Source organism: Pseudoliparis swirei, chromosome 2, assembly GCF_029220125.1.
Source record: "Pseudoliparis swirei isolate HS2019 ecotype Mariana Trench chromosome 2, NWPU_hadal_v1, whole genome shotgun sequence".
NCBI classification, from domain to species: domain Eukaryota; kingdom Metazoa; phylum Chordata; class Actinopteri; order Perciformes; family Liparidae; genus Pseudoliparis; species Pseudoliparis swirei.
In genome coordinates this window covers 9,157,414-9,175,962 of record NC_079389.1, presented here as the reverse complement: position 1 = coordinate 9,175,962, position 18,549 = coordinate 9,157,414, and the positions used below count along the sequence as shown (strand labels likewise).

The 18,549-nt window shown below is 45.4% G+C and overlaps 1 protein-coding gene across 9 annotated transcripts in view; it reads right to left on the bottom strand.

The window, feature by feature from the left end:
* The window catches only part of LOC130203212 (FERM, ARHGEF and pleckstrin domain-containing protein 1), a 51,217-nt gene that overhangs the window by 4,966 nt on the left and 27,702 nt on the right, over window positions 1-18,549 (bottom strand). For 8 of the 9 annotated variants that reach the window (XM_056429209.1, XM_056429185.1, XM_056429175.1 and 5 more), the window contains exons 6-23: window positions 14,721-14,818; window positions 13,749-13,863; window positions 11,856-12,003; window positions 11,597-11,692; window positions 11,355-11,518; window positions 11,167-11,235; window positions 11,006-11,081; window positions 10,271-10,484; window positions 5,704-5,879; window positions 5,370-5,459; window positions 3,532-3,665; window positions 2,608-2,689; window positions 2,270-2,507; window positions 2,031-2,161; window positions 1,856-1,924; window positions 1,367-1,456; window positions 978-1,060; window positions 61-173 (exon numbers count right to left, since the gene is read on the bottom strand). In XM_056429209.1, coding sequence (XP_056285184.1) covers window positions 61-173; window positions 978-1,060; window positions 1,367-1,456; window positions 1,856-1,924; window positions 2,031-2,161; window positions 2,270-2,507; window positions 2,608-2,689; window positions 3,532-3,665; window positions 5,370-5,459; window positions 5,704-5,879; window positions 10,271-10,484; window positions 11,006-11,081; window positions 11,167-11,235; window positions 11,355-11,518; window positions 11,597-11,692; window positions 11,856-12,003; window positions 13,749-13,863; window positions 14,721-14,818 — 2,186 coding nt within the window. The other variant, XM_056429218.1, reaches the window with a different exon arrangement.

The window sequence follows — 18,549 nt, the reverse complement described above, 5'->3', positions numbered from 1 at the left end:
GACAGTTTGTGTGTGTCCCAGTTCATTTGTTAACTTTTATATGGTTATGCAGTAACTTACTGTTGTCTATCAGACTGCAGGTCAAAAGGTCAGCTGAAGGCCCATTGCTGCTTTTCATCGTCTCTATCGCCCCCTGGATGTCATCCATCCACTTCTCCATCTCCATCAGCGAACTGGAGGGAGAAACGCACATGGATAACATGCTCAGCAGGTCCTGTTCTTAGTCACAGCAGGAGGGGAAAAGTCCAGGGAACAAGAATGTCACGAGTTGGATCCATGTTAGTCCAGGTGTCCTGCCAAAAAGAAACCATCTGCTCATTTCAAGCTAGCAGATATCTATTATATAATTATCATTCAATTTATAAATAATGTGTTGAAACTTCATGAATACATATTGTATTTGCATCTTCACTACATAAGCTATTTAGCTTATCTTTGATAAATACTCAATTCCAGCATCTTTAAGAGAATATTGAGTATATATGAATACAAATATTGATTTTATTTTGTAATCAAAACTATGATTACAAAACTGTGACATCATAAGTTGTTAAAGTTGGAAACATCAATGCTGCAAACTTGAAAAATAAAGTATTAAAATGTGCAAAGAAGCATAATTGCTGTGAGCTCAAGGTGACGATATGGAAGCAACCTTCATGAGCACATCGACGCTTATTTATTGACAGATTTTTGTTTGTGACATTAAAATGAAACTGTAAAGGGAGAATGATTTTTAAAAAATAAAAAATAAGATTATCGGTGGAAATTATGCAGTCGTTGATAATGTGCATGTCGTTGTGATGCCTCAAATCTTAAAGTTGATTTTGTCGAGCTTAACTGCCTCTTACGAGAGTTTATGGAGCGATTCTTAAATGTCTCCACTCCAAAATCCTAACAGTCCAGAAGAAGACGGGTCACATGGGTTCATTTTGGGTCCAGGTACGAGGCGTCTGTGCACTCGACACAGCTGCTCTTACCACGCTGCCACCACCATAGACTGCTGCTGTCCAACCAACGTGAAGGCGTGAGGCACACCCCACTCGTCTTCGCTCTCTCGGATCTGGAAGAAGAACAGAGAGACGGAAAAAACATGAGCAGCGGGATCTAGGACAGCGAGGACCAAAATAGACAGAAAGCGAGAGACATTGCAAATGAAGTGAGAGAGAAGGACGATTACTTGTCCTGATACTGTGTGTGTGTATATGTGTGTGTGTATATGTGTGTGTGTGTGTGTGTTGGGGTGAGGTGGTGTAAGACGTTGAAAGAGCTGCAGTTCAGCTGTTTGAGGCGGCTTATCTTCAGTCATGACAAACTGGTGACAGCTGTTTGACGCAATGCGTGTTCAATTGAGAGAAGCAGCACTTACTGTCATGCCGTGGAGCGGCAGCTGGCCGTGCACTCTGAACTGATTAGTCCCCATCATCCCTCGGCTCGTGTACAAAATGACACCGTTGAACTATTAAGAGAAGCATGGGGGAGAAAGTGTTTCTGTTTTTAAAATGACTAAAATGTCTATCATTCAATATGAAATCCTACGGACGTGCAAACAACTTGTCATTACAACCACAAAGAAGAAATGTAATGACAGGAGTTGAATAGCCCGAGGCTCCATTACACATTCACACCTCTACATGTTTCTAATCCCCGTTATTCAGTTATAATCTCTATAAAAGCAAACGCATATGGAGAACACGTTCTTTCTCAAGTTCTGAGCAACATGTGGTATTCTTCCTCAAAATTAACTTTTCTATGCCAACACCGTCCGAGTGATGTATGGCGGAAAAGAATGCGACCACTCTCCTAAATAATTTGATTACAGTGATATGACGCGATTCAAAAAGAAAATGGGTGTTACCAGGAAAAACATGCGTTGCTGTAGGCCTTTCCCAGACAGTTTGCTGAGGCAGCCCAACCTGATGAACTCCTGAGAAAGAGGACACAACAAAGACATGCGTGGATTAGACGGATCCATGGTGTTGGTGGAGGATTATAAAGCTTTTCCGGGCCATTCTTTCAAGCTGTGAACTCACCCGACCAGGAACAACAAGATTGTCAACGCCGATCAAATCCTTCTTCAGCTCCAGAAGCTTCTGGAAGTTCTCCATCTTGATGAGGCTTCCCTGGAGCTGCTCCACCATCTCAGACACATCTGCCAGAGCAGCTGCAGACCAACCAGAGGCGAGAGATGATTTGATAGGCTGTCGAGATGATTCTACAGCACCAGAAGGCCGACACATGCGCCTCTTTGAATCCCGGCTGAGCGTCGTACCTCTGCAGTCCCTGAAATCCCTGTGAGTAGCTGGATAATGTTTGCACAGGCGCTCCAGGATCTGCTTGTAGTGACTGAGGCGGTGCAGAGGCCGCAGGATGAAGACGTTGAGGGGGACGTAGCAGACCTTCTGCAGCTCAAAGTCCCTGCAGAGAGCCTCCAACCTGCGGGACGCCCTGCATGCCTTCTCCAGCTCCAACAGAACTTCAGACTGTTTATGAAGGTTTGCTGTCAGGGGCTGTGGATTAAGGTGGAATATGGCACACACACACACAAACACACACAAATGAATATTAATTCATTAATGCATTTACAGAAGTGCAAGAGTGGTGCCTCACCTTCAGGCCTTGAAGGTTGTTCAGCATGACATCTCCGATGTGCTGGTAGTCTCCTTTTATGTGCGCATTGGAGCGGCCTTCCCTAAAAACAGATGAACATTTTTATCTGCTGTTTGCGGGGAGTGAATTACGATCTGTGCAAAAGCACTTAAAATGCATTGATTATTCAGAGCTGTAGTTTATGTTAGTCAGATTCCAACTGGAGATAAAAAGTTCCACCAGCAGGTGTCTCCCTTGAGCATTACTTACATCACAAAATGTGCAGGAGTTAAAGCTCTGCCATCACAGGATTGATCAAAATTATTATTATTTTGGGAGAGTATTTTCGCAATAACTTTAGAAAAAAATCACCATGATGTAAAACACATACTTCCTGATGTATGAAAGACAGATTTCTAATCACGCTTACAACAACAACAACAGGTACATCTCTACCATACGATTTGAGTATGCAAAGCTAAAAAAAGCAACACATGCATTGCTTTAGAATTTGCATCAACATTTGAATGTGAATCGTATCAACAGAATTGACTGTACCATCACAGTGTGGAGACTAAATAGCCTTTAAATAAAAATGCTTCATGTCTGCCGATAACAGCCATAGATTCTGACATGCGGGCTTCATGCATCACTGCTTGCATATCTGAGCCTGTGTGTGTGTATTCAATAAAGCACAACATCATTAAGGAGATCAGACAGCAGAAACCGACAGGCAAGAAAAGGCGGGCCGTGGTGCAGCACGACTGTTGCCATGGAGATGATAGCTCCTCGGGTCATCTAAATGGACTGGGTCGCCCTCTCAGACTAAATGCCAATAAATCTCATTATTATAAATAAATCGGGTTAAAACCAAACCACCGCCTCGCTGGACATGTTATGAACCCTAGAGGGACTTTCTTTGGAAGAGAAATTAAATCGCCTCACCACAGAGACAGCCTCTGCTCCACCTCCCGGAGGAAACCTGTGTGGAACTTGTGCAGAGGCTCAAAGGTGGAGAGGATGATGTTCTTCAGAGAGTCTGGAGTCGCCTCATCTTGTCCCACGGCACGCTGGAAAGACTGAGGTCACAAATACACACACGTTCAAGCTGAATAAATGGGGTATAAAGCAAGATACTACTTTTGGTTTACATGAAAAAAGGAAAATATCCTCCTTCACGGCCAATGCAGCCGCGACCTCTCACTGATGCATTTCTTCAACTGCCTATGGCTCAAATACTGTAAATGCATCAGCCAAAACACTGTCAAATTAATGTATCCTTGTCCATAACATCCTCTTCGCTGGGATTTTGAATGCCATTTTCACTGTTGGAGATGCAGCTAGTTTCAAATACAAGCGCAGAGAACAAGATTTTGGTTTTAGTGGCATCCAGAACATGCAGGGTGGAGTCTGAGGCTGGAGCCTAGAGGCTGAAGCAGCCTGTAGATTTTCCTTGCATCCGACTATGCCACATATGTCAAATGTCAATGCTGGATGGAGGAAGAACAGAGTTTGCAGCTTTCCGGGTCAATGCAGCACACACGGAGTACTTTATTGCTTCAATCAATCGATTGAAATACATTTACATCAACACTGATTGGACCCATTTTCCCTTTAAGCTTCTCTTCTAGACATGCTTTAAGACAAATACAAAAAAAAGTCAATTAAATAACTCTTGAAAGGAATAATTCTACTCGTTGTCCCTCATTGAAAATTCCATGATATGTATGAATGAAAATACTCATTTCAAAAGTGTGCTGCTCGATATTTCACTTAAATTCTCAGCGTTTGGGCATCAGAGGTTTCAAATTGCCACATCACACTTGTCAAGGTCAAACGTTCATGTGAAGTGACAATATGCAACACATAGTTTTAAGTGGTGGTGGATCATGTTCTGGTTCAGATAAAGCAACCATGTACCAAAGCTCACTCACAAAAACTGTTCCACGTTCCTCACAAGCAACGACTCTTCAAGTCCATCATATGTTCGTGCAGATTCTCCCTGGATACCAGCAATAGACCTTTATCTGGCATTGCACTTCAGTCTCGTGACGCCCTTAATGGAAAAATCACTCTCTTCACGACCATTCCATTCAATCAGATTGAAGTCCAACATGGGATGTTGAAAGGAAAAGTGGGTTTAAGGGACACGTGAGTGTTTCTAGAAGGGCCAGCTGTTAGGATGACTTCACACCAACACACACGCACACAAGAACGAGGCAACGAGCCAACCCAAATATTTATGAGCTGTGTGAACAGCCTCTCTGAAGATGACATGGACAGGACGCAGTCCATGCTGCAGCCTTTAAAACACGCCAGTGAAAAGGGCCGATGCATTTTTCTCCTGTACTGAATGACTTCAGCAGCGCTTCGGTACGGCCGAGTGAGAGCATCCTCACACGGGCGCTGTGTGGCGCACGTTTAATATCCTGTTTTCTGCTGCATTGACTTGAATGAAATAGTTTCCCAGCCACAGTAATTTAAAAGAAGAGACTGAAATGGGGAGTCCCATGTAGAGGGAACACTGCGTCTGAATCAATCCCTCTCTTTAAATACAAACTCAGTTTAGTATTCACAGCGTTGCGTGAGAGAGATGAATGCATTTCAAAGCACGGACGCAGGGAATGAATATAAAATAAAATCACATCTGCCAAAGTATCCCTGTGTGACTGCCTGTGTTTTGGCAGCTAACCGAAAAAAATCAATGTTTTCTCCCCAGAGGTCGGCGCAGGAGAAAACAGTGGAGCAGTGTGTTGGTGCACAGACTTATTTATTTTCCTCACCACAGTCACCACCTCCAGGTCCTTCAGATACGTCCTTTCTGTGGTCAACAGCTCCTTGGCTATGAAGTAGGCTCTATCTGTTGGGAACCTCTGCAAAGATACAACAGAGAGGAGACAGTGAGCAACAACAAATAAACAACCCAACTAGAAGCAACTCTCGCTAGTGCGTTGCCTGTCTAACCTATTTCTCTGAGTAGACGGCTTCAGTCCCTGCAGAGATTTATTTAGGACAGGTAATCTGGGTCCAGGGCTATTTTAAGGATGTGACACTGGCTTTGAAGCACACGGTTAGTAAAAGAAAGAAAAAAAGTTACTTTACTACTACATTACAAACCTTCCTCCGAACATCGTCCTCATCGTCAGTGCGAACGCTGCCGGCGTTGTTCAGCAGCAGCGGGCTGGTGAGCGGGGAAAGTTGCCGGCCGCACAGCTCCAGTGACTTCTGACCGTTGACCAGGCCATGGGAGTGGCCAGAGGACGCAGACAGGTGAGGGCTGTTGACCACCACAGCTGCAACCAAAGGGAGAGCAGAGAATACAAAGGTTAGTGATTTAAATAGACATGAAAACACACCAGGAAATCAGAGATATTATGAGACTTTTGTCTCAGAGAATGAGTCAGTGACACTAAACACAGGAGAGTAGATGATTTGTTGTATTAAAGGATCAACAGACACTATTGTAAAAAACCAATAGTAATTTAAAAAACATTATCTTTTAATGTGATGATTTGCCAATTTTCTCTTATATAAAAACATGTAAATTAATATCTTTGATTTTTGTATCATTATTTTGATCATTTAATCGATTCATAGATAAATTTATCAGCAGATTAATGGATAATGAAAACTGTTACAGGTCCACAGAAAAGTCAAATTCCAGACACTCCGGTGACATTTCTATATGAATTACACTTTCCAGCATTCAGTTCATAATCCAACATAGTAATCATAACCTCTTGTGAGACGTGGGAGCCACACCAAATGATGGTAAGTATGAACAAGAACAATCTGACCCAGGATCAGTCTTCTACTGCCACACAATCAAACTGCATGATTGAGAGATCAGCCATGACTCTACAGTCCAGACGCCTCTCGTCAGTCTTCCTGCAACATCAATCGATACGCGGGCGGAGACGCATACCGAAGGACGATCAAGAGGAACCGCTTACCGAGTGTCATCTATGCCTCCAACGTGCCCACCTCTCTCTGCTGTCCTCTGGTGTCTCGACACAAACACAGTGATGACACACACACAAACCAGCTCAACAGACCAGCACAACTCTGGAGGATTTACTACGACCTTTACGGAGGGGAGGAGAGGAAACCACAGGACGCATGGACAAGTCGCTACAAGGGAACCGGCATCGACACGGATCTCCGCCAACACTACAAAACTACCGGGAGGGGGGAGAGGAAATCTACAATGATCTCCAGGCAGCAACTAACTGGGGTTTTAAAAAGAAGATGTGGAAAAACCTCATGTGATGAAAGGTCATCTTTATTGAATCTAAAAGTACATATATACACATTGTTAAATTAATATATGTCTGGATGAAAGCAGCATTAGAAAGGTCAAAGCCAGTTGACAGTGGGAGTGAAGGGAAAGTGTAGTAAAAGAAGTGTGAATTCATGCCGTCCTCAAAGACATTACCCGACTTTATTTTCACATTGCTAAAGATCTGTTTAAAATAGAAACAGCCTTAGGACATTTTGCCATCCTAAAAATGTCAGTTGGTAATGAGAAAACATGTATTATTCAGTCCATGAGTACTTGCAATAGTGAAACGATGAGCTGTAAAAAAAATACTGTATATCAATAAGCTGGTGTAAAATTCAGCAGAAAATCATACTGCATGATTTCCTCATCATAAAATATAGTTTAACACCACATTCTCCATCCAGCATGTTATATATACTACATTGTGAAAGTCCAGTAGAGTGACAGAGCACGACTTGTATTTGACAGGATATTCAGAACATGCAGAGAGCAGACAGAGCACAGCATGCACTGGTAAAACACCCTGAAGAGCACCCGAGGGTGAAAAGCACACCTCTCACCCACAGACCTGGGACTTTGTGTCGGATAGTTTGGACCAAATTCACATTCTGTTTTTTTCCAATGGAATCCAAATGGTTTAGTTTTTGTGTGGCAGAATGTCCGCCCAGGTGTGCGTGAGAGAGCTCTGTGCACCAGAGGGTTTCCTCACACTGCAGTGATCCAGTTACACCCACTAATAAACCTTCTCTTTCATAGTGGTGTCGGAATCCATGTCAATTAATGTTAATAAACAGGAGGCAAGTCTAACAAAATCCTCAATTTCAACATTAACATTACAGCAAAAATATAGATTTTGTTGTTATTTTGTTTTTGTTCCGAAATCTAAAAACACACCTGTGATTTACATGTCTAATAAAGAAAACAGATTGATCCAGATGCAACTAAAACATCACAATCTCATTATGCTGCTTGAGATCAATGCTAAAAAGGTCTGGGAGCACAAAAGCAAAGCAGTGGACAGTGATGGATGAGCCAAGAGACCCTTTGAGGCGTCGCCCTTAAACTGCCTTTCACAAAGACACGATTACTAAAGCCTGCTTCTGCTTTTCTATATATTCCCAAGATGCTGTCATCCTCAACCTGCCGTTCTATCTGCTCTGGAATAATTATCTGTAAAATGGATCATTGCAATGAAGGCAACCCAGATTCTGGTAATCTTGCCTCTTTTTTGTGGAGAGAGTGACACAACAGGTTCACATGCAGCTGGGCGGAAACAACAAGAACATAGAAGATATGACCGCTTCATGCCGACAGACAAGCGCTTACAAGGAAATACAAGAAAGAACAGACATGTGACAAAGAACATCAACACAAATAAACATGAGGGCAGAAGTGCAAAAGAAATGTGGAAAAGTGAGCAATGAATAAAAGTGCAGTGCCATTTTGTTCAGGAGACTGAGAACTTTGCAATATTTAGAAAATGCCTGTGGATGTTGGTGACTCTAAAGCTGTTGGAGGGCAAAGCTTGATGCTAACTTACCGAGAGAGAGACACTCGCTAAGTCAAGAGCAGAGGGGGATGTTAATGATGAGCGCAAGAGCCATCAAATAAAAAAAGAGGCTAAAATATGTCTGCAACAGACATCGACCACGCCCCCGCTGCCATTTCTAACACAATTAGATTTATATTCAAAGGGTCTTGTGTCCTTTATTTCCTTCCAGCTATGTGAATGATAAGACGGTGTTTTTCTAAGTTTGTAAAGAGCAGAAGGTAGTGTAAACCTAAACAATATTGAATATCAATCAGGTGTTCACACTGGTATTTGCAGCATATTAATTAGTTTGAACCAAACTTGATATAGAACTTACTCCTCTCACAACAGCCAGATGTAGCATCAAGAGAACCAAGCCCTATGAATGTACCACAATGAGTGCAATGGGTATAATGTAGAAAACTGTGCAACATTATACCAACCGAATCGATCTAACAGAAAAAAGAAATGTCAGCAGACAATAATGAAATGATACGGGAGGTCATAAGGCATCCGAGACCTAGGAACTGAACGACTCACTGTGGTAGACCTTGTTCTAGATGTACAATAACTGTAAAGAATGCAAGAAAAAGTGCAACCGTACCAACACATTGTTCTTTGATCATAGAACAGAGCCACTAATTCCCAGAAGCCTCTGTTCAAATCCTAACATGGCACTTGTGTATTTCTGAAGGGACTTGTCAACACAATCAAAGGACTGGGCGGCTGATCGATAGACACCCTGAGCATATATATTCCTTCCTAAAATCTCGGCAATCTCGGGGGGGGGGGGAGTTTTGAATCGTCCACTGACAGAAATAATCCGTCACCCTTTGAACCCGGCTTTTCTTCCACCATCTGGACCCGAACCAAACACTTCAAACTCTCCTGGCGAGATGGTTGGAAGCCGTCTGTGAACTAACAGTTGAAAACCTGTTCCCCCTCCTCATCGCTGAAGGCATGGTCTCCGTCCTCATCTGCCTCCTCATCTAGCTGGAGGCTGTCAAAGGAAAACGTGTTCCTGGGTAAAGGGGAAGTGCAGTGAGCCTCCACTGGATTACCAACATTCAGGGGGCTGCTGTTGGTCTCCATCTCAGACTCACTGGACTCTGAATCACTGGTAGTGGAGCAGTCATTCATGTGGACCAGGCCCACATGTTTGGCATCAGCCTGCCTCAAGTGTTTCGGCCCTGGACCGGCCCTGGACCTGCCGGCTACCGACAGGCCATTGGCCACCATGCGGCGCTCAAGGGCGGCCATAAGTTCAGCCCGAGACAGGACGGGATGCGATTCTTGCCCTGAGGAGGACGTCCCCGGGTCCGTCTCAGAGTGGTGACGCAATTTGTGGAGCTTGTGTAAGCGAGTCGAGCGTCTCGGGGCCGAGGAGCATCTGCTGTCCTTGCCGGGAGGGGGAGCAGAGCGGAAGCCGTTCTGCTCCGCGTAACCGAGGGAGCCTGATTGATGCTCGTCCATGGCGGGACTGGAGATCCCGCTCCTTGCACCCATATGTGGGGCTGTGAGAGGGCTGCTGCTACGCCTCCCTGTATATTGGGCACTAAGGTCCACCATAGCACGATGGAGAGGACTCTGGTCAGGCTTCTGGTGTGACTGCTTGAGAGACTCGTCCAACTCAAGGCTCATGTTGAGCGATTGCTTAGAGGAGGGAGGGGACTCCTTGTACTTCACCCGACCAAGAAACTCCTCCTGCAGAGCCCCGGTTCTGCTTCCGGAGCCAGACCCACAGCGGAGCATGGGCTGCTCCCTATAACTGCGATTCAACCTCATAGCCTGGTTATATTCACTACCTACATCACTGCAGTCAGTGACGGGGATGGAAGAGCTGCTGCCTTTAGCAGCCTGAGATGCTGGACCTGTACTCAGATGTTCTGGGTGGGCCCGTCGCGACGGGCCTCTCGTCTCCTCGGTCCTGGACACGGACCCCATTCTGTCCTCGTGGCCGTTTCTCTTGTGAGACGGTCTCGCTCTGGTCGCCCTCGAGGCCGAGGGGTCTTCTGCGCTCACCAACACCGACTCCTTCCATTGCCGCCGAGGAGGAGAGTCCACTCTGTCCACGGGAGCGCCACTCTGCCAGAGAGAGACAAAGACGGACTATTAAAACATTTTTTTTTAAAAAGGTATAAATCATTCATCAGTACGTTTGATTTGATTGTGAATACTCAGTTTTAAAATCAGCAGAGCTTCTCGTGTGCCCAGAGGAGTCACACGTACAAGCATATGTGCACGGGGGTGGCAGGATACCATGCTGCTGACAGTTAGGCTGATCAACAGTTAGTGGTAGCAATGAGCCAATACATGTAGCAATACTAATAATATAGCAAATACCTTCGCAGATGTATGTGTAAAGGTTTTGCTTTTTTCCATGTAAAGCCCTCTGAAGAAAACGTGTGATACGAGGACACTGAACCTTTGGGGTTCAAGAAAACCTGGATAGTGTTTCGTACAAACCGAAGTGACCAGAGGAGTGACTTCATCTCTGAAGAGGACTTAAACAGGCGGTTTGCACCTTGGCAGGCTCAGGCACACATGGTTCTCATCTCATTCAGTGTTCTCATCGTGTGTTCAGTAAATGCACTAAACCCACTCACTTCTGTTGGCACTTCATGGTGGCGCGGGCAAGGCAGCGACGACAGGCGGATATTGTGTTGGACCCGACTGTGTTTTCTGGCAGACAGGATGTTGAAGGTCAGCGTTATACACTGAGCACCCTCTCCTCGACCAAACGTGTCAAAAATGTTGCAGCCTTTACCTCTCAAACGAGATCTTTTTAAACTCAGACTCCCTCACATAATCAATCACCTGCCTCTGTGTGCGACCACTGCGGAGACAAGGAGAGAAGATCATTCTCGGAGAGTTGTCGCAGAGTGTTAAGCGATGGGGAGAGACGGCGCTGTGTCGCTGCAGCCTCGAGAGAGCAGCTTCATGATGCAAACTCACCTGAATCTGAAGGAGGATCCTCGTGTGAAGAGCACAGGCTTGGGCTTGAGCTTCGGTTCCTCAAAGAGGCGGAAGAAGGCGTGGTATTCAACGCAGATCTTCCAAAAGACTTTGCAGCAATCCCTGCTGCCCATCAAAAACTCCAGAGTGTCCTGATATGAACTCTGGGGTGCACATAAAAACATGACGTACACCACCAAACGCTGAGGGAGTTTGTATATTGCACAGTGTGATTCACTTACATTTAGATCTGGCCTCAGCTTGATGAGGAAACGTTTCCTTTTGAAACTCAGTTTACGCACTTTAGACCAGTTGAAGGTGTTAATCTTTGTGTGCCCCTGCAGTGATGAAAGAATAACCTTTATATCTGAACATATCTTCTGAAGTTCACCTGCAGCACAAATGACCCACATGTTCTCATCACATCTGTACCACGCAGATGATCTATTACACCATCCATCCTAAACACACCACATGTTGACCTACACACTTATGACTGACCTTGAGGACCAGGACACCAGTGGGCGCCACAGCCAGGCTCAGCTTCGTGCGCTCGCGATCCTTGGCAGGGTGGAGGCGAATCCCATACATCTCCAGCCTCCGCGCCACTTCTAGTAACTGGTAGTCAGATTCTGCTGGCGTTTGACCTCTAGCAACACAAAACACAACAGCTACAAGTTAAAGAATAAGGCTGGAGATATTTTCTATTTTCCTTATTTTCAAATGATAAATAAATCGACAAACGATGCGTGCCACTAATACGACTTTTGTCTGACAAAACGTATTCATTGGTCAAACTTCTACGTTGTTGTTCAAAACAATTTATAACGCACAAATAAGCCACTGCTGTTACCATGAGCGTGGGAACTGTAGTTTATTTGAGTTAATACTATACACCCCGTCCTGCTGCTGTGAACACTCCCCTGAGCACCACAGTCCTCAACAAAGGCACCGTTTAATTAAGTATTCATCACATTGGCGATATGCTATGGTGCTCAGCGGTTTTAGGAAATCCCTAAGCCTTCTTAAAGAAATAAAACAACATGAATGTTCTTTTTTAGATTCATGTGTGGGAGAGACTGGGAACTGAGAACCACAGAAAGGGCAGAGAGTCAGGAAGTATCGAGTGTTACACGAGCAGCACTACGGGTGTCTTTTCATGTGATTTGTTGAAGGTGATTTGTTGAATGTAAGAAAAATACTGAATAACAGGTAACTTATCCACACATCGATGTATTGGTATTGTACAAAAGTATGTATTTTAAAAAGGACTCCAGCAGGGAGGGTGACACAGCTATATAACAACAACGAATCTTACCTCCTGGTTTTAACACTGACTTAACAAGTGCACAGAGTAGTATTCATTATCCTTTCAGCTAACATTTTAGACAAATAAATGAAATCTTAGCTCATGCTGTGTGTCTCACTAATTGAGGTGAAAAGAGCAAGTCAGAGGATCCAGGTTCCTCGTGTTTTTCCGAGTTTTTGGAGCAGTGGTGGAAGGTTGGGGGAAGGGTTAAAAATACTAACCAACTTTCCTAATTGTTATCGGTGTATACGCCTTCCCGTTTCCTGTGTAGTACTTAATGAGAGATATAACTCTGTATGGCTCCCACTTAAAATAACTGCAGTTACAGTTATCAATTATACACCAAATAAGATTGGTTGGAAAAAGGGCGAGTGAAACGGAGCAGTCAAATCTGATGGAGGCCCTTTTCCTGTCCAGCTCTGGCATGGCCCACTGTAACGTAGAGGTGAGACAGGGGTTGGCAAAGCTCGGATTCAAATATGTGCACTGATGACATTTTGAGGGAGGATGGTGGGAGGAGATTTGGAACGCTTCCAATAATATACTCCCAGGCCAGAAGCATACCACTCGGCGGCTACTTCACCTCGAACAAACTCTTGCATCAGGCAAGTGAGAATAGGCTCTTGAAAGTCTGTGTTTTTAACCCACTGACCCAGCTCACAACAGCTGTGTGACATATTTGGTAGGTTGAAGGAAAATGCCTTCCTTTTTTGGCAGCAATGCACCCTTTTGATGAGTGGTTGAGAAACTCAGATTTACTTCTGGCCAGAATCTGCAGATTAAGTTAAAGTGACTATCATTTCTAAATGTGAGATATGATAAAGAACTACACAGAGCACTTTTGAGAAAGAACCTATTCATTCGATGGCTGATTGCCCAAATGCATTTCCCCCTGTATAATAAATCTTCCCGGTGGGACACACACAAGTTCTTAATCAAATGATCCTGTTCAAAGGTGAAGAGAATAATAGTTTTAGAGCCTTGGATTCAGTGAAGAAAGGTAAAATAAACTATAACTGGATCACAGAAATGCCTTATTTAAAGATGTTTGCACACCAAACGTTAGTCCAGTTGCAGAAACTCACATATTCTTGGAGTGAAACTCCATGATCTTGTCAATCATGGGTATTTGATCTGGGATGTAGTTGTTGTTGAGGAGGTGTGACCGACACTGGCTCTCCTCAAAGTCCCCAATCTCAGCTAAAGAGTGAGCAGAAGAAAGGAAAAGGTGAAGTGTATTGCTTCAAAATAATAACGTGTGCTAAATTCAAGTAAAAAACAACATTAAAGGAGACAGACCGTGCCCATTTCAAGTTCTTTTTTTAAACACATTTAATGTTAAAAAATACATAATTTTCTCATACTGTTTGTCTAAATATACTTATATAGGCCTAAAAAGCCCAGTCTGCTTTTATTGGCTTGGAAATACATGACCTTTGCAAAGGTAGTGTAGATCTCATGCTGTGGGCAGTTTATTCTAACATATGGGGAGCCAAATCTGATTGGCTTGTTCATTCACATGTTTTCTGATCTTGGCAGCCCACGAAAAACTGGCTGTTGTTTTATGTCACAACTAGGCACGGTTAACCCTAATATTTGTACACATTTTTTATATGTCCATTTTAAAAGGCCACCAGATCAAATTCCCCATGCACATGTTCACTAAACTCCACTGGGATGAAAACCTTTATACTGAAAGACATTTCCTAAAAGTACTATTTAGTTTAATGTCTACTTTAGATGTACAAAAGACATAAACATCATGATGTTGTCTTAGATTTCTTCTGGGGATCAGACTGCGCTTTAGAAATGTCCGGTTACGTAAATGCTCAGCATTTTCTACCGTGATGTGTGAGGTTGTTCTGAAGCCGTTCAGCAAGATTATTAAAAAGGTATCCATAGCAACACACAGATAATCGATGTGTGATGGTACCCAGCGTGCAATATGATAATGTTTGATCATAAACTCTGTGGAAAAAAAAGAAGCCTAGTCCATCTTCAAAGCCAATTATCTAATCAGTGGATTCTAAATGAGGAAGCAGCCATGAGAAACTCACACTGGATAATATGGGAGACCATCAGTGCGGCACTGGTGTCGTTGCAGGTCAGACGTCCACAGGAAACATCCTGTTTGATCTGGAGGGAAAACAGGTACCTGGACACAAACACACAGTGGTCACAGATTCACGAGAGGAGAAGGGGTGGTGGTATCGAGCGCTGGAGCAAGAGCAAAAGAAAGTCAGTTAGAAACACCATGTACTGCCAAATTATAACAGGACGTCCAGGGGAGTTGCTGTAACTGAATTACATTTCAGATTCAATATAATCTACACTGGTTCTTTTAAATTCACACAAGACTTCCAAAAGATGTTAAGCCAGGTGCACATTTCAGTAATTAATAGGTTGAGTGGAGTCTAGACTCTCTACTCTACTCTTGTGTGACAGTGCTGCTTCTCTTGGATGCAATTTAGTCTTCATAAAAGGTCAATAAGGTTAAAGAATAAGTCGTTATAATCAAGTAATGATTCCTTCTGTACACATGGCATCTATTGCACCCATCCATCCTGGAGAGGGATCCTCCTCTGTTGCTCAACTGAAGGTTTCTTCCCGTTTTTCTCTGTGAAAGGGTTTTTCCTATTTTTTGGGAGTTCTTCCTGATCCGATGTTAGGTCCTGGGACAGGGATGTCTATGTGTACAGATTGTAAAGCACCCTGAGGCAAATTTGTAATTTGTGAGAATGGTCTATACAAAATAAACTGAATTGAAGTATTAGTTGAAAATACAAACTAGTGAACCATTGCAAACCCAAAAGTCTGAAGTCCATGAATAACAAGTATTACACATTTCATCAGTGGACATCAGAATCAGAATCAGAAACAGTTTTATTGCCAGGAATTTTTACACAAACGAGGAATTTTTTTTGGTGGAAGGTGCAACATTTGGACATGACAAACAAACAACAATCAACACGACAGAAAGACAACAAGTAATGTGAAAGTGTTTGGGTGTGTGCTTCAAGTGGTGTGTTTTAGTTAAAAGTGTATGTTACGCGTGGCGTGTGTTTAAGTTAAAGTGCATGCAAATAAAGTGGCATGTGTGTGGAGGAGGCCTCAAGTTAAAGTGCATGTTAAAGTGACGTGTGTGGAGGAGGGAAGAAGAAGGAGGAGGAGGAGGAGGGAGGAAGAGGGAGGAGGAGGAAGAGGAAGGAGCGGGAAGATGGAGGAGAGAGGAAGGTGGAAGAAGAGGTGGTAGTCCTGGGGGTGACAGTCAGTCAGTCCGGGTTCCATTGATGAGCCCGACTGCCGACGGAACAAAACTTTTGGTGTGGCGGGTGGTCTTTGTCATGATAGACGCAGCCTCCTCCCGAGGAGGGACTCGAACAGGAGTGTCCAGGGTGGGAGGGTCAGCGACAATCTTTCTGGCCCGCTTCAGTGACCTGGAAGTGAACAGGACCTGGAGGAAGGCAGATTGCAGCCGATAACCCTCTCGGCCGAGCGGATGATGCTCTGCAGCCTGCACTTGTCTTTGGCTGTGGCTGCAGGGTGCCAGACGGTGATGGAGGAGCAGATGATGGACTCAACGATGGCCGTGTAGAATTGTACCATCATCTTCCCTGGCAGGTTGAATTTCCTCAGCTGCCTCAGGAAGAACATCCTCTGCTGGGCCTTCTTGGTGATGGAGCCGATGTTCAGCTCCCACTTGAGGTCCTGGGTGATGATGGAGCCCAGGAAGCGGACGGACTCCACAGCGTCGACGGGGGAGTCATACAGGATGAGAGGGGCGGGTGGGGCTGCATTCCTCCTGAAATCCACAACCATCTCCACTGTCTTTAGAGCGTTGAGCTCCAGGTTGTTCTGGCTGCACCAGGTCACCAGGTGGTCAGTCTCCCACCTGTAGGCGGTCTCGTCCCCACCAGAGATGAGCCCAATGAGGGTGGTGTCATCCGCGAACTTTAGGAGCTTGACGGACTGGTGACTGGAGGTGCAGCTGTTGGTGTACAGGGAGAACAGCAGAGGGAAAGAACACAGCCTTGGGGAACCTGTGCTGGTGGTCCGGGAGCCTGAGACGTGTTTCCCCAGCCTCACGTGCTGCTTCCTGTCGGTCAGGAAGTCTGTGATCCACCTGCAGGTGGAGTCGGGCACGTGCAGCTGGGAGAGCTTGTCCTGCAGCAGGGACGGGATGATTGTATTGAAAGCAGAGCTGAAGTCCACAAACAGGATCCTGGCGTAGGTTCCTGGGGAGTCCAGATGCTGGAGGATGTAGTGAAGGGCCATGTTGACTGCATCGTCTGCAGACCTGTTGGCTCTGTAGGCGAACTGCAGGGGGTCCAGGAGTGGGTCGGTGATGGTCTTGAGGTGTGACAGGACCAAGCGTTCAAAGGACTTCATGACCACAGAGGTCAGGGCGACGGGCCTGTAGTCATTGAGTCCTGTGATCTTGGGTTTTTGGGGACGGGATGATGGTGGAGGCCTTGAAGCAGGCTGGAACGTGGCATGTCTCCAGGAGGTGTTGAAGATGTCGGTGAACACCGGAGACAGCTGGTCAGCACAGTGCTTCAGGGTGGAGGGGAGACGGAGTCCGGGCCCGCTGCTTTGCGGGGTTCTGCTTTTTGAACAGCCTGTTGACGTCTCTCTCCAGGATGACGAGGGTCGTCGCTGAGTTGATGGAGGGTGCTCCAGAGGTGTGAGCCCCTGATGGGCTGGGGGAGGGTGGGCTGATGGTCTGTGGCTTGTTGATGGGGCTGTGGGGGATTGTCTCAGGACTGCTCCATTGTCTTTCAAAGCGGCAGTAGAACTCATTGAGCTCGTCTGCCAGAAGCGCATTGTTCATGGAGTGGGGTGATTTGGGCTTGTAGTTGGTGATCTGCCTGAGCCCTCTCCAGACAGAAGCAGAGTCGTTTGCTGAGAGCTGCTGTTGCAGTTTCTCAGAGTACAGTCGTTTAGCATCTCTCACCGCCTTGCTAAACCTGTATTTGGACTCTGTGTACAGGTCCTTGTCCCCACTCCTGAATGCCTGGTCCTTCTGCAGTCTTAGCTTCCTGAGCTCCGCTGTGAACCAGGGTTTGTCGTTGTTATAACTCACCCTGGAGCTGGATGGAATACAGCTGTCCTCACAGAAGCTGATGTAGGAAGTTACAGCCTCTGTGTACTCATCCAGGCTGTTGGTAGCAGTCCTGAAGACATCCCAGTCAGTACAGTCCAAGCACGCCCGTAGATCCTCCAGAGCCTCACTGGTCCACTTCTTGAACTTCCTCACCACAGGTTTGCAGAGCTTTAGTCTCTGCCTGTATGAGGGAATCAGATGAACCATGACGTGGTCAGAGTTTCCCAGTGCAGCTCGAGGGACGGCGTGATAGGCCCTGCTGATTGTTGTGTAGCAGTGGTCCAGAATGCTCTTCTCTCTGGTAGGGCATTTAATTAACTGTCTATATTTAGGGAGTTCGTGGCTGAGGTTTCCTTTGTTAAAATCCCCGAGTACAATAACTAAAGAGTCCGGGAAGGTCCGCTCCACACACCGTATCTGTTCAGCGAGGGTCTGCTGTGCCTCGTGCACGTTTCCCTGCGGCGGCATGTAAACTCCGGCCAGGATGAATGAAGCGAACTCACGTGGGGAGTAGAAGGGTTTGCAGTGAATGATAAAAGATTCCAGGTCCGGCGAACAGTGCTGTAGAATCACCGTTACGTCGTTGCACCAGCCGTTGTTGAGGTAAAGCAGATTCCTCCACCCTTTGTTTTTCCGGAGAGCTCCGTGACCCGGTCCGCTCGGAACAGCTGGAAGCCAGCGAGCTGGAGCGCAGAATCTGGTATCGATCCACTTAGCCATGATTCCGTAAAGCACAGGACAGAGGATGAGGAGAAGTCTCTGTCTCTCCCCACCAGCAGCTG